The 16,199-nt window shown below is 35.7% G+C and overlaps 1 protein-coding gene across 8 annotated transcripts in view; it reads left to right on the top strand.

Annotated features, from left to right (window-relative positions):
- The window catches only part of ARID4A (AT-rich interaction domain 4A), a 61,869-nt gene that overhangs the window by 39,613 nt on the left and 6,057 nt on the right, over positions 1 to 16,199 (top strand). For 3 of the 8 annotated variants that reach the window (XM_072866153.1, XM_072866155.1, XM_072866154.1), the window contains exons 15-25: positions 681 to 909; positions 2,825 to 3,075; positions 4,881 to 5,078; positions 6,332 to 6,416; positions 6,618 to 6,819; positions 7,024 to 7,086; positions 7,780 to 8,910; positions 9,102 to 9,206; positions 10,438 to 10,653; positions 10,880 to 11,026; positions 11,508 to 11,607. In XM_072866153.1, coding sequence (XP_072722254.1) covers positions 681 to 909; positions 2,825 to 3,075; positions 4,881 to 5,078; positions 6,332 to 6,416; positions 6,618 to 6,819; positions 7,024 to 7,086; positions 7,780 to 8,910; positions 9,102 to 9,206; positions 10,438 to 10,653; positions 10,880 to 11,026; positions 11,508 to 11,607 — 2,727 coding nt within the window. Of the gene's footprint in view, positions 1 to 680; positions 910 to 2,824; positions 3,076 to 4,880; positions 5,079 to 6,331; positions 6,417 to 6,617; positions 6,820 to 7,023; positions 7,087 to 7,779; positions 8,911 to 9,101; positions 9,207 to 10,437; positions 10,654 to 10,879; positions 11,027 to 11,507; positions 12,040 to 13,596; positions 13,778 to 16,199 lie in introns of those variants that run through there. The other 5 variants (XR_012043202.1, XM_072866156.1, XM_072866160.1 and 2 more) reach the window with 5 other exon arrangements.

The following is a 16,199-nucleotide window of genomic DNA, read 5'->3' as shown; positions in this document are numbered from 1 at the left end:
ATGACTCAACTCATGTTAATATTGATGAAGATGAAAATATTCAGACTATCTTCAGTGGGATTTGAACTGGGCACGTATTTAAGGTCTGTATTTTACAGAGAAGAGTATTTATCATAAAAAGAGTAATTGGTAAATATGCACTAGGTTGCTGTTACAGTGGAAATAATTATGTTTTGTGGACACATGATAGTATGTTGTAACTTGCATATTTATTCTTTGAGGAATAAGCTAGTTCATATTTCTCTTATCTGTAACTGGGTTAGAGTGTGCACATAGGCAGTTACCAGAGAACAAGCTGATGCATGGCAATTTGTTACTGTGTGGTAACTTGTTTGTGTGCCCATATTCTAATAGTAGGCTGATTTTAGCTGTCATTGTGCATTTGCAAAACAGTGTAGATATTCTTAGGCTTTACTGTCATGAATTGGACAGGGGTGAAGTTGAATTTGTGGGAAGCACCTGCTTGTATTCTTTCTAACCATTTGACTTGGGTGCATAATTGTTTCATTTCAAAATCTTCTCTGTCTTTTTACTTTTTGTTTATTTGGGTTTGTTTTGTTCTCCCCCTCCCAAGTTACTGCTCCTTTTGCTTTTCTGTGGGCAGGAAAATAGGTTTTATGCACTTCAATAAGTAGAAAATAAAACATGAAATATAAATGAAACTTAACTTGTACCTATAGGTATCTTTATGGTTTTGAAGAGTACTGCCGTTCTGCAAACATTCAGTTTAGGACCATCCATCACAATGAACCAAAAGTGGTAGAAGACATACAGAAACACGTGGAACCAATGGAAGAAAGTGTAAAAGAGGAACAAAAAATGCCCCCAACAGAAGTTAAAAAAGAAGCAGAAGAAAATTATTCCAGCAGTGAAAGTGAAAAAGAAGAAATAGAACTAAGATCCCCAAGGGTAAGTGCTTTGAACTGATTTCTGTTTAGTACTGAACAAACCCCCTTTGTATAGTGAACAGTTTACATAATGAGTTTTCCCTTGTGGAGTGATTGTACCTTTGAGTTAGTGTAATTGTACAAGCATAGGACAGGGTTCTGTGAACACAGAGTTGATGTTAACTGTTAATTATGTATGTTCTACCTGTGAATAGAATCACATTTGATTATTTCTTCATATTCTAAACCAACTATGGGATTTGCTCAGGCTGTGTTGGATGTCAGATGTTTCGATTCAGGGATGGCTTGAGAGCTACTGAGAGCTGTATATCATCAGAACAGTGAAACTCAGCAGGACAGTCTTGGTTGTGGGTGAGAATTTCCACAGGCACATGGAATCTGGAGCTTTCCGGCAAGAAGCAGGAATATCAAGGGACTGCTACAGCTTTAAGAATCAAAGGAAGACCTATTTCTCTGGGTTGTTTTTTTATCACAATATCTCTTCTTTAATAAAAGAAACACTGCAATTTTACAGTACGTAGACAAAAGTAGAGGGAGGAACGCTTATCTTCCTTTGTCTTTGAATGCTGTAGGGGTGAGGGTTGTATTAGTAGTTACCTAGATAAGACCAGTGACCCATCAGCTAGTGGATACTGAACCTGATGGAGAATACAAGAATACTTTCAAGGTATTTGAATATGACTCTGTAGCACTCCTGTTAATTCTGTTAAAAGGACATTTTGTGTTCCTTAATAGAGCATGATTACTGAAGGACAAGGAATTGCTACTTTTTAAATTGTTCAAGTTGTCAGGATTCTGTTCAACTAAAATGTAATTCTATTAAAGTACTTCTTGCAAACCAGCTTTTCAAGCAAGTATATGGCCTTTTAAATTAATAGATGAAAAGACACTGTGTAAACATAAGTTTAGATTTGTATTACGTATTATATTTCTATCTAACTGCAAGTGGTTTTTCCAAGCTGTATCAGCCTTAATGAACTTCCTGGCATGACATTAGCTTTGTTGTTAGTTTTTTCATTTATTTTTTGTTTATGGAGAAAACTGGTGAGCAGATAAAGAAACGGAAGAATTTTTTGTCCTTTTTATCATTGGCTGTCTATGTTATTTTGTTAATAATTAAATATTATTTGGTTATGTATTTTATTACTTTATTAATCCAGTCACCAGCTATGTATTTATGAATGATTATTGTTCCAAAGTATTGTTCCATATTATTTACCATTATACTATTGTGAATTTTAATTATTATAGTGCCTTCATTACTGTCATCTTTGGATGGCCTCCAAATAATTAATCTTGCATTCATAATGTATTTTAAATGTTCTGATTGCAAAGCAATGACCCTATCCAAGAGACTTTTAATAGTAAAATGATAAACCTGTACTAGATCCCCAAGAACTATCACAGATAGTCCCAAACAGCAGTTGTCCAGCTACTCAAAATACCTTTTAAAAATGTGATACTTAACAGTTTTTCTAAAGCTGACAGATTTCTGTTCTGTGAAATCAACAGATGGCTATCAGGATTGAAGATGCTGAAAGGAAGATGCCTTCTCAGTGGTTCTGTACAAGCACTTTAATTAAGGCCATTGCTGTAGTTGAGCAAGGAATTTTGGCCCTTTCTGGTGGGGCAACAGACCTTACAGGTCTAAATGAATGTCCTGAAATCCTCCAGAAGTTAATCAGAAGCTTGTCTACTTTATTCCAAACCTAGCAGAATGCCTTTATTTTGCTTTTTTCCTCAATAACAAGACTTTAAGCTGTTATCTTAAGATTTTAGAATATTATGCTTTTTGGTGTTACCTCCAGCCTTTCTTCTGTACAGGAATAGTGTGTTTCATTTTCAGCTGCGATTTGGAAAGGCTGTACAGAGAACAATTGACAGAAGTCATTAAACTGATCTTATTTCTGTTATAGGGACGAAGACGACTTGCCCGGGATGCAACCCCTGCTAAAAAAGATAGTGAAGAAGATAAAACACAAGACAAATTAAAAGACGGTAACAAAGAAAACAAAGATATAGAGGAAACACCTGAGAATGCAGAAAAGAAAGAAAATGAAACTCCACTAGGGAGAAAAAGTACACCAAAGCAAAAAGAGAAAAAAATTAAAAAACAGGAGGATTCTGATAAAGAGTCAGATGAAGAGGAAGAGAGGCAGAGGGAGAGGTAAACGTGAACTTGTATCACCTTCTTATGAGTATGTCTGTGTCATGAAAATTTTATTTCAGGTTTGTAGAGTCTACTGTACTTTATGGAAGCATCTTTTTCTGGTAAATGCCAGACAGTATTTTTCACTTCCATTTTCTGGAAGGTCTTGCCAAGGTTGTGTTGGCATTTTATCACGCTGTTATGTACAGATACCAAGTAGACCAGGCTATAAGTATGCCAGGTGCTGTATGGATGGTGAGCAACTGTTTGCGGAGACTTTTCTGAGCAGTTGAAATATAAATGGAAAAGAGAGCCCCTCTTCTCCCATGCTTAAGTGTTTAGTGATAGCTGGTGAACCTAGAGCTTCTTGGTTTTATTGTTACTTGATGTATTGTAGGCAGGGAGGAAGGGGATCAGCTAATAAAGCAAAGAAGGAAAGAGGGAGTTTGAAAGAAACCTTAGAAGTCAGTTGAAGAGGAGGGGATGGAGAAATGTGGAAGGGCAAAGGGAAACGAGCATCCAGAGACTAAGCTTGACAAGTTGAACTGGATTTATAGTCCTGGTTACAAACGAGTTGTGAGCAGGTGACTAATTTATTGCCAGAGTAGACCTCCTCTTAGCTAACTTTGGCTGTAGTCAAGGGCAGTGTCTTTACCTGTTTAAGCTGGATTTCCTACCTTGTTTTTCTTGTCCATGTGGCTAACTGGTGTGGACACAAGTTGATACTGAATAAAGCCTGATAGGAGTATTGCATATTTTCTTCTAAAGAGCTTTGAGGAGTAGGAACAATACACAATTATTTTAAAGAAAGAGTCACTGTGCAGTCCAAAAAAAATAATCTTGCAGTGCACCATAGCACGCAGAAATGCCTCAAATGAAGGTACAGTGTGGGTGTGTAGCAGGTTGCAGAGGTATGTCAGATGACTAAGGCAGGCATCAAAGAGTTTTCTGTAAGTGGTGCGGATGGTGCTTGTCATCTTTCTTTTAATTGTTTGCCACAACAAGACAGTTCATCTTTCACTGAAGGCTAGCAAATATATTTCGTTAAAAGCAAACCCATAGGTTTTTTTTTCAGTATTTTCTTTCTTGGTGACTTTTTTGTAGTTTAACCTTTACATTATGCTAAATAGGGGCAGGAGAAGTACAGGTAAAAATAGGTTAGATTGTAGGTCTTGAAAATACGTTTAAGTAGAATGTTTAAATATTAGATATAGGTAATAATAAGAGGTAAATATATAGGTAATATATAAGAGCTGTGTAGACACTTTTAATCTTGGTTAAACACTGTTGTAATCAACTACTTTTTCAATGGAATGGTGTTTGTACCCATAAGAAGATCACTGGCGATTTAGACTTACTGTGCACTGGTAGTAAACTGTAGCCTATTAAGCAAACTGTAGAAGAAATTTTTTTTTTTTTAATAGTTTGTCAAAATCAAGTATATTTTAAAAACTGAAGTTAGTTCTTCCTGTCTTATTTAGGAGCCAAACACTGAGTTAACTTATTCCTCTTTTTGTATTATTAAAATATGCATTAAAAAAAAAGTCTCTAAGCTTTGAGGTAGTTGTAGACCTAATACATTGTGTTTAAACTAGAATATAATTTTTCTGGATATTTTTGTCACTTACCCCTATTCTCTCTAAGTCCTGTTTTTGACTTAAAAAGCTGTGTCCAAGCTGGCTTTGGAGGCAGTGCAGGATGCAGAAAATGAGAAAAATTTTTGTTGCAGCCTTTTTCTTTTGTAGTAGCTTGGCTATGCTAGTTAAATGTTAAAGCTTTGATTGTCATTAATTAGTGGGCATTTCAAATACACTTTACTGCAGGGAGGAAATTGAGAACAAAGGAGAGTCAGAAGGTGAAGAGGATGAGGAGGATGCAGAACCCTGCCTGACTGGAACCAAAGTGAAAGTAAAATATGGACGTGGAAAGACTCAGAAAATTTATGAAGCCAGTATTAAAAGCACAGAAATTGATGATGGAGAGGTTTTATATTTAGTTCATTACTATGGTTGGAATGTAAGGTAAGGAAAACAAATTGCATTTCATTTCTTTGTTTGTTAAAAGGATTATTTGCAAAAGAATTTTTGTTTTTTTTAAAAAAAGAGAAAGATAAGTAGTGACTTGGCTCTGAATCCAATTACCAACATGATACAGGATCTGACTCTATTACATTTTTCAATGTTAGTTGTTTTGTTCGTGGTATGACACTATTGCATTGAAATCTCGGAATATACTTACTTGTATGTTTCCAAGTTTCCATCCTGCTTAAAGTAAGTAATCCTCGCTCCTCACAGGAGTATCCCTGTAATTTATTGTGTCAGCTAGCGTTAGCAGCTTCAGACTTTTATTTAAAGGGAGTCATTGATAATGGTGAAGACACGTACAATTAAGAGTATCAAGCCCTGAAATTTTGGCAACAAAATTTATTCTTGTGTTCAGTGCTAACTGTGATTATAACAAACGGTTGTTACATGTAGAGAGGGTAGGAGAGGGCTAAGCAACGAAGAACTACAGAAAAAAAAATGAATCAAATGCTGCTCTTGGCAGCCATGCTTTATATTCAATACTGCTTAGAAATGGCTTTTTGTTGTTGTTGTTAAGAGCATTGTGATTGTCTATATAAGCAAAAATATCACAAAATTGATAATTTTTTAAAATACCACACTTCTGGTATATAACTTGAGACATGACAAATCCATATTTTTCTAAGTAAACTAAGCAGATTTTTTTATGTGGCTACATTAAGTTTATGTGTATTGGAGGTATCCCCCAAATACTTACATGTGTCCCTTTATCTTATGAGTGACCTGGGAGATTGTGAGGAGCACCAGTAGTATAGCTGTGCTTTTCAGAATCTCATACAGTTTGTTGCTATAATTTAAAAACTTTTCCTTTTAAAAAAAAAAAAAAAAGAGTTTTATTTTACTGTTGACGCATGGTGTGGTGAAAACTGACTTTTGTATATCATGTGAAATAACTTACAAACTTTACAGACAAACTTAGGGACAAATTGACTGAGTCCCTTGACTTCCAGTGCTTTGCTAGCAAGAAACAAGGAGGTTTTCACCTCCGTTCCCCTGTTCTGTAAATTTTTTTATGGGTTAGAAATGTAATTCATCTTTCTAATGCCACATACTGCATGTGTTTGTAAATATATGCTCTGCTTTCCTACCTCTCCTTAATAAATATTTTCTGTAATTCAGTCTTTTAAGCCTCGTATTGCAAACAACTTCTTTATGTGCAGTAATAACAGTATGCTGTTATTTACTTTTAGATATGATGAATGGGTGAAAGCTGATCGGATTATCTGGCCTGTGGACAAAGGAGGACCAAAGAGAAAACAGAAGAAAAAAACAAAAGTAATGGTTATTTCAATAAGTTTCTTGTGGTACAATACTTACTACATCACAGTTCCTTTTTTTATTATTTTTTTTTTTAAAAAAAAAGTTATTCAGTCCACAGTCTAGTTTTTTACTAGAAGTGTAGAGCAAAAGGAGAAAAGGTTTGATGATCAGCAGTGAAACATATTAATAAAAATTCATTTTTTTTTCCCCCCTCAGAATAAAGAAGACAGTGAAAAGGATGAGAAGAAGGATGAGGAGAAACAAAAATCAAAGCGTGGGCGACCACCTCTGAAATCTACTCTTCCATCAAACACATCTTGCGGTTTATCCAAAACACCTAATAGTGAAGGTAAATCAGGAGCCAGAAGTGCACGGAACAACTTGTCAGATTCCTCACCATTACCAAATGGAACAGAAGGTACATCTGGTGCACTCGTGTTCTGGCATGGAAGTGCATGTAAACAGTGATGTAATGCAGTGCATTAATATGACAACTTCAGCGAACACAGTGCTGTCAGAAGCTTTAAAGTCCTCCTTAACCAGTCAGTGAATAAGCAATATAACAAAGTTTTGGTGGAGATTTTACTCTCTAAAAATTAATAACTTTCGATTTTGATTTTAGCAACACCTCGCAGGCAGATGAGACATAGCTCAGGAATGTTTGATTCTGATAGAGGATCAAACGGTGAGTGACCTCAGTCCTTTGGATGCTTTTGAGGTTTTTTTTCAGTACGTCTTTATTGTGGTAATTAAGTCCTCAACCTCAGTACTACATCATCCAGCAGAGTTGTTAATTATATACAAATGACAGCAATATTTTTGGTATTTCTAAGCCTCTGTGAATAAGAACTGAAGTGAAATCACTGTCTCCTTTTAGTACAGGTCCCTGACTAATCTTCTGGTAACGTAACAATGCTTGCTCTGCATATGGTGCGTGATTTGTATAGTAGTTTAGCAATGAAATGTCCATATTGTGGTGTGGAAGCGTTGGGTTTTTTTCTGTTTGGGGGTGCATGGAGGAGAGGAGGCTTGGTTTTTGTTTTTGTAATGTCAGGTGGAGGAGGCATTATGGCCAGGTAGATGATGGGAGTCTGTAAAAGTATTTTTGCTACTATAAACTGTAATTTGTTTATATTGGCTTATTTGGGAAATCGTAAAAGTACTACTACTATTGTAGTTTCATAAAAAAAATTGAGTAAAAATAAGAACTGTAATAAGTATGTTGAATAATGCAGAATTTTTGTTTGAAGTTGTTTATTGTAAACTGATGTTAATACAATAGATTACTGACAAAAAATTTTGTGTGGTTGAAAAAAGGATTTGTGCTGAAATTTATTATTTAGGGTGCTGTTTCCTTATTTTTAAAAATTTTTTGCAGACTCTGGCTCATCCGACAGTGAAGCAGATGAATCATCTGAAAAGAATTTGAATGAAGAATTTTCTCCAGAAACTTCAGAACTGGAAAAAAGTGAAAAACTACATGATGAGAAGCTAGATGAAGAAAACCCAAAGATTCCTCATGCACTGAAAGAAAATGACAGGACTCAAGTACAGCCATTAGAAACACTGAAACTGGAAGTTGAAGAAAGTGAACAAATTGTTCAGATTTTTGGAAATAAAACAGAACAAATAGAAGAAATCAAAAGAGAGGCTGAAAAATCACCTAAAGGAAAAGGGAGAAGGAGCAAGACAAAAGATCCCTGTTTAGAGTATGCAAAGATTTCACCAGGAAGCCAAGAAGAGGTGGCAAATGAATCTCTTACAGAACCTGAAAGATTAGACGCGTCTTCCTTGGACTGTAAAGAGATTTCCAGCACTACTGAAAGTGAAACAGAGCCTTCTACAAAAGATAAGAAGCTTTTGAAAAGGAAAACTTTGGAACAGGCATCACCTGAGAAGAGAAATCGACGAGAGAGTGAGATGGAAGTGCCAAATATTGTATCTGAAGAGAGGACCAATGAATGTACTGGAGCAGAGGAATGTAGAGGGCTGAATGCTGAAGAGTCCCTCAGAACTGAAAATGAGGAAATGCCATCCCTGGTGGCAGAATCAGTTCAGCACAGTCAGGAGCTGACGAATGAAAACTTCGAACGTCCATCTGAGGAAAATGAGAATGTTCCCTTAAAAGATGAGGATGATGCAATGCCTCAGATTGGTCCTGAAACTTTGCTCTGCCATGAAGTAGACTTGGATGACTTGGATGAAAAGGAGAAGAGCAGTAGTGAAGACACAGTATCAGAAAAGCCAGACCCTAATGTTTCAAATTCAAATCCATCTGCCTTACCCCCTGCTGTCCAGTCGAGCTTTTCAGTGGCTTCGCCTCTTACTCTTAGTCAGGATGAATCGCGCAGTATCAAGAGTGAAAGTGATGTGACTATTGAAGTCGATAGTGTGGCAGAAGAGTCTCAAGAAGGTCTCTGTGAAAGCGAGTCTGCTAATGGGTTTGAAGCCAGTACTACGTCAAGCAATTGTAGTATAGCTGTGCAAGAAAGAGAGATTGGAGAGAAAGGTGAGCACTTCCTGTGAAAAGTCATTCTCTGCTGTAATGGTTTCTGAAGTCATCTTAGGTCTGGTGTTACTTTGCTAAAAATTACTGATTTGTTTTGTCTTCTGCTTTTGAATTTCTTTGTTGCTTGTAAAAAGAGCTTGTTAGTAGCAGAAATATTTGAGGTGTCTTGTCTTTTTCTTCTTCTCATATAGGTCAAAAAAGACCCAGTGATAGCAATAGTGGAACACTGGCAAAAAAACAAAAGCGTACTCCAAAGCGAACAAGTGCTGCAGCCAAAAATGAAAAGAATGGAACAGGTATGTACCTGGGTGGGGAGAGGGGGCAGGTTATGCTGTCCTATAAACGTGTATAAGGGCCCACTGTTCTCACTGTTACCCCTTATTTCTGTTGGATGGGAGTTCCTTGTCAGGGTTTTTCATTATTATTCATCAGTATTATTGGCTGTTAAATGGAGAGAACTTACCAGCTGTGTGGTAGCAGTGTTACTGGGAAATCTCTTGGCTATTTTTAATTACTTCGTTAGGAGAAACTTTTAATAATAACTGTGTATATCGGCAGTTACTAAATATTTACAATTTGCTGATTTTTATATATTGGGTTGGTTATGATTTGGGGAGAGGGGAGCTTGTTCTGAATAGAAACATCTCCTTTAAAGTCTTAGGATAGGTGTTTCTCATGGGAAAAAGTGCATTTATGAAGTACAGAAAAAATGTTTGACCCTAAAGAATAACTTCTCAGCAAAAGGAATCTTGTGTGTTTTTTATCTCAAACATGTGACTAGTTTTTAAATTGCTATAGAAATCTGGATTTTTGTGTTTCTGTAGTTCATTTTTGGTGATCATTGTATTGAATGAGTCAATATATTTAGGCCCTGTGGCAGCATTGTTTTAATTTTTAAATATTAAACTAAAATATTAATTATCTGACATACATTATTCAGACATATTTAAGATGCTTGTGTAAAACTTGGCAATTATTGTGGGAATCTGAAATACTTGCATATATCAGCTTAAAATTTTCTGTTACATGTTAAAGCTTTTATGCTTTCAGTCGTGTTTCAGAACTGTTCCTTTAGATGTGTAAATCAATTTGGTAAATATTCACCATCATGTGCTACCTATCTATATTAATACAGTTTTAATCTTTAAAAAAGGGATTCTAGTGTCTGCTTTATATTAGAACCCCAAAATATGTGACTTAAGATAGTTTATCAGTGCTCTAATATTCTTATTTTAATAAGCTTCTTTATTGCTTCTGTAAAAAAATTTGACTATCGTTTTTTAACTAAAGGCCTAGTCAGCCCTTGACTTCTCCTGCATTAACGATCAGTACACTTGAGAGTTCAGTGCATGTTGTGTCTGATAAGGTTATACACTGCATCCGATACAGTTTTTCCTTGTGTGCGTTCTGGGATCTTCTGAGCAAGAAGGAGCAGTTTTTTCTTAATCATTTTTTCTGACTATAACTAAAATTTTTAAAAAGTCAAGGGGTTTTTTTTGAAGTCCAAATACATTTCTCTTGCTGCAGGGCAAAGTAGTGACAGTGAAGACCTTCCTGTCCTGGACAGTTCAAGTAAATGTACTCCTGTAAAACACATAAATGCATCCAAACCACAGAAGATTTCTCGATCACCTGCAAGAGTGATTTCACCTCACATCAAAGATGGAGAGAAGGATAAACACAGAGAGAAACACCACCACCAGAATGCTTCGCCTAGAGTATACAAATGGAGTTTTCAGCTCAGTAAGAATTCTTTAAATGACTTGATTAGAAGGAATTTACAAGAAAATTTGTTCTGAAAGAAAAAGGTGCAAATTTTGGGATTCTAAATTAGGTATAGACCTTCTATGGTGTAGTTATGGAAGTGTGTTGTCTTTCGTGCTGCATCTTGTATGCTCTTTAAGAATTGCATTCATTTGTTTAAAATCACCTTGATGAAGCTATTTTTTCTTTTCTTCCCACTTTTAAGATGAACTAGACAATATGACCAGCACTGAAAGGATCTCCTTCTTACAAGAAAAACTACAGGAAATACGAAAATACTACATGTCCTTGAAGTCAGAAGTAGCAACCATAGACAGGAGAAGAAAACGATTAAAAAAGAAAGACAGAGAAGGTAACTTTCAGATTTGCTTTATGCTTCCCATGAGAAGTTAATTTTCTTGAAAATACATAACTGAAAGCAACTTGAGTTTAATTGGCAGTATTTTTGAAAAGAAAGTGGTTATCATCTGTTCATATGTACATGTATTTAGAAAGAATATTTGTGGCTTTTCAGAACTTGAACCTAACAAAAGCATTTTATAACTGTGTATTAGAAACTTGGACTTCCTAGTGCAAGCTTGGTCTGAGTTTTCAGTCAGAGTAATGACTCACCTGATTTATCTTTTCAATTGGTCTGTGATGCAGAAAGGGTAAGGTTACGCCTCCAGCTCATGTGAATATAGCAGTGAAAGCAATTGACAAAAAATCTGTAGCAGTTTTCTGTGACTGTGCCACTTCTTTGAGGTCTTTTAAACAACCTAATAACCACAGAGACCTTCATTCTGACATATACTTTGATAATCTGATGCTGATCTGTTGTTCTGTATATTCAGTGTCACATACAGGAGCATCCATGTCATCTGCTTCATCAGACACTGGAATGAGTCCATCATCATCTTCTCCTCCACAAAACGTGCTTGCTGTAGAATGCAGGTGATACACATTTCTCTGCCTTGCCAGCAACTTGCTGCCATGGACATAAATCCCGAAATTCAACCACAGAAAGCACTCAACTAGTTTGACATTGCCAAGTATATTCTGTACACACTTCCACTGCTGGACTGTACCTGTTCTCCCCTCCTACCCTCTTCTTTTGTTTAATTTACTGTTCAGAGAAATTAAGCTCATTGGTAACTGAAGGTTTGTAGGCACAATGTGACATGCTTGTCATTGTGTTTGTTTTTGTTTTGTTTTGTTAATGCAGAGAAAGGGCACTTATCAAATTTGAAAAGTTATGTCCAATGAAGCATTCAGGTGTTCTAGGGAGATCTTAGAAAAGCAAGTGCACCAAGCAGACATCAGAGTATTATCAAAAAGAACTGAGTTTTACTGCTGCACTTTCACCGAGCTGTACGTTAACTCTTGGTGAGTAGTTCCTCTTTGTGGAAGCACTTGCTATACAGAACTGCCAAAGTATGTGTTCAGCAATGTGCCCAGTTTTAAAGGTGTAAATGGGACAAAATAAATTGTGAAAGGAAGTGTAGTTGACTGAAAACTACAGTTGTAATAAGTCTTCCACTTTTTATAGGATTTTTGAGCACACAATTATGCAAATATTTTAATGTTTATTAATGTTTACAGTGGAATTGTGAATAGGTTTTCAGTGGACTATCTTATCCCTTGGCAAAAATATTTTGTCTTTTTTCTATGTAATTTCAGAGTTTTTATTTTGTTACAAAAAGACGAAAAATGAAATATATAACAACAATGAAGTTATTTAACAAGATTTCTAAAGCTGAAATTTTTGTGTAAAATAAGGTATCTTGCAACTTGTTAAATATATTTATTCAGACATTGGATGTTGTATTTTTATGTATTTTTTAAAATATTAATAAAATTGGAAAAAAAAATCTAGGTTAGTTCACTCTTTCGATAAAACATACTTATCAGTTATGGCTCTTAAGGAGGTTTTATCCAGTAGCCACGCCTGTATTTCAAATGGGTCTGTCTACGTATCCTCCACGACATAGATCTGTAAGCGGGCATCTGGATTAAACTATGACTTTATTTGGAAACTTTGGCAGTCCTAGTACTTACATTGTTTTGAGGAACAAAATTTATCGGGTTGCCCTTAAGATACTTTGTCACAAGTTCTTATGTTTGCTATACTGCCGAATGAATTTATATCTCCCAAAGTTGAGATGCAACAGTAAAGTAAAGCAACTGTGTATGCTTTGTCTGTGGATTGTCCCACAGACAGATACAGTTTGTAAATAACTCTTCCAAAACCATGTATTTAAAACAGTTTGCATATACATTATGTATAAAAGTGATTTTTTTATCAATTTTTTTATTCATGTTTGTACATTGAAAGGGGTTCTTAACCCCTTTTTCTGTGTTTAATATGCTGTAGAGTAATAACATAGATGCTCTAGACTGTATATCAGGATATTCTGGTTCACACGGCAGAAAGTCAGAACGAAACACTAGTGATGGCGTAGCATTACTAAAATTGATGTTTCTTGAAATTTCATTTTACAACATTTGTCAACTTGTGATTCCAATTCCTTCCATTTTCGCAGAAAATTAAAGAAAAAGTACTCTTGTAAATGCACTTTTTCTGTCTTTTCTTAAGCAAAGCAGAACTATTTCAATGTAAGATAAATATGGAGCTCACTAGACAGCATTAATAAAGGCCATGTTTTAAACATAGGCTTTATATTCTATTTTTATTTAAGTGATTGTTCTTGTAAATGTCTGGGCTTACCTAAATAGGAAAATTAATCTCCATAAATTGTTGTACACACTTTTTTCAGAGCTAACTTTTACTGTTAATCTTACAATAGCTATGAATAAAAAGCAATACTAATTTAAAAGGAAATAACATGGGTCACATTTTCTCAGATTATCTTCCATGTTTAATATTTGCAGAAGTAAATTTTAAATCCAGTGAAATAATAGGATTAATTATATTTTATGCAGATATCGAACCCCTGTCTACAAACTGTGAGATCTTAAACAGGCATATACACACACTCAACATGCACAGATGATGGATGAGCTCTGAACCGTCTGTACTTCAGGACAGATGTTCTCCGTGTGTACACTGACTGCTTCTCCTTATCTCTTAGGAATGTTTAGAATATTGCATGGAAGACTGAAGGTATGGTTCCATGAAACATGGAAACCCGTTCTAACAGAGGGTTGCTCCTTGACATGGAGAACTCGCTTCCTTACTTCCTCTGTCCACCTGCTTACCTTGCACTAGTAGTCATCAGACAGACAGCCACCCCCCCCCACGCCCCCCCAAAATAACAACTGACATTACTATTCTGGCAGAAAACTAAACCTGCGAGAAAAGGTGGATGACTTTCTGCCAAGCCGTTGGCAAGGCCCCTAGCATGTTACTGATTTCCTAGTTCTATCTTTCTGGCAAGAAGCGTATCTGTTAAACATCTACTGAATAATCTGGCTAAATTAGTTTCTTATGACATTTAAAAATACCGTAGGGAAAAGAAGATTAACTATATAATATGGGACTATCCTGCACTTAAAAGGTGAAATCAACAAGAAACCCTAGGTCTTTTATTTCGAACTTTACTGTAATCCCCTTATTTCTGCTTTGTTTGTGTCATCCAATGCCTTGAATGAAAGTTTATGCTGTTGAAGATGCAGTAATTATGATTATATTGAATTGGGATTTTTTTTTAATAAGCGATTAGGTGTCGTGTGCAAGAGCAATAAAAAATAAAGCACCCTCTTGGCAGGTTTCATGCTGTTCTCCTGCCTTCTAATCTTTTACAGTTTTTCTCAAAATGATATATGTTATTTCAAGCTTGCTTAGGAGGTTAAAAAAATATATAATTAAGATTATGGGATCAAACACTGTTAGAACTGTTAAAAAGACCAGGGCTGTAAGAGAATTCAGACTCTCCCCCCACCTCCTTTGACAGATACAAAGAACTGTCAGATTTGTCAGATGTATTATTTTTGTATTAGCATATATCTGAAAGCTAGAAAAAACTTGAAACATTTGCTTGCAAGGACATAAGGTAAGAAAAGATTAATTTCCCTACTTGTTTCAGTTTTTACTTTCTTTCCATAAAGTATACCACCTACATGTATACTAATGAGTTTTTTTATTTTCTCTCTAACGTGTAAGTTTAGCAACACCCAGTTAAATCTGCACTTGTTTCTGTGATAAATATTCAGATAAATCTTGGCTCCTCCATCAGATTGCTTGTGTTTGAGAAACCTTCTCTTGTTTCATCAGTTTGAACAGATCAGGCAGGAGAAGCAAGGATGTCAGAAGAGTAGTTACAAGCCATTATTTCAACAGAGGTTAAACAGATTTACAGTAGTAATTAGTAGTGAAAGAAAAGCATAACAAGGGCAAATAAAAGTGTGTATCTTCATGAAGCATAATGTATCTGACCTTCACAGGGAGCAGCAAAGACCTTTAATTTGAAGGACAGCAGTAGAAGAGAAAAGGTGATTAAATCACTTCTTCGCTTTTGTGGTATTTTGCACAAGTTCCACTTTAATCCATTTTTTTTAAAGGTGCAGTATTAGAATAATCTAGGCAGAAATTTTTAAAATGGATGCATGTTCTCATTTTACATGTAGGGAGCCACATAGCAATGGCTACCAAAATTACACAGGATGGCTTTGATGGGGAGCTGGAAAGAGAATCTGAATCTTAGGATTGTCAACTCCTGTGTCTCAGTCAGACTATCCACTCTTGAGAGAGCCTTCTCTCTCCAGATAGGTTTGTCAACCAGATGGAATTTCACATTAAAAAAAATGAACATTCTTATAAAATGTTCTTCTTTTCCCTGTTAAAAATATTCTTGGATAGCTGAGGCAGCCAAATGGGTTTTCTGGGCAGCATTGACTGGAATTCTTTTACAGCAGTAAGTGTAAGAAATGCTGTTGTTTTCTTTTTAAGAAAAGAGCATGATTGGTTTGATCGCTTGAAACAAACCTGACAGATGAGCCAGAAGACAGATTTACAAGCTGAAACAAAAGATGAGAGTGTTAACAAAAGTATGTCGAGCTGTTTACTTCACTGTGCCCTTGCGTTTTGCAGATACTGTGCACTAAAATCTTGGTTATTTTTACTTCTCTGTACTTGGGATTTTATTATTTGCTACAACGTGCAGGATAAAGACTACCTCTGGAGACGTAAGGAACATAACAAAGCAGTGGAACCAATGGGGATGTTGCCAGAGACTGACTCACTATAATTCCAGTCCTTAGGAAAAAGACATTTTATAATTGGCTCACACTATTTATCAAGCTATTGCCCTCAAATTTTGAGAAAATCTGTCATTCTACCACATTATCTTCCACCAAATAGGATGATTTTTAAGAGGTCTCTGGAAGAGTTTAACATTATTCACCTTTATTAGTCACCACTAAGTAGCTAGTATTTATTGGGGGTGGTGGTGGTGGTGTGGTGTTTGTTTTGGAAATCTGTGAGTTCCCCAAATTGCACAAGCATTTATTAGTCTCCTCCATTGCTTTGGAAGAATATGTACATTCAATTTTTTGTGTTACAGTGTTATTAGTCTGAATACGTGCTT

The sequence above is a fragment of the Ciconia boyciana genome, chromosome 6 (genome assembly GCF_034638445.1).
Source record: "Ciconia boyciana chromosome 6, ASM3463844v1, whole genome shotgun sequence".
Lineage (NCBI taxonomy): Eukaryota > Metazoa > Chordata > Aves > Ciconiiformes > Ciconiidae > Ciconia > Ciconia boyciana.
This window is presented reverse-complemented; position numbering and strand designations above follow the sequence as displayed.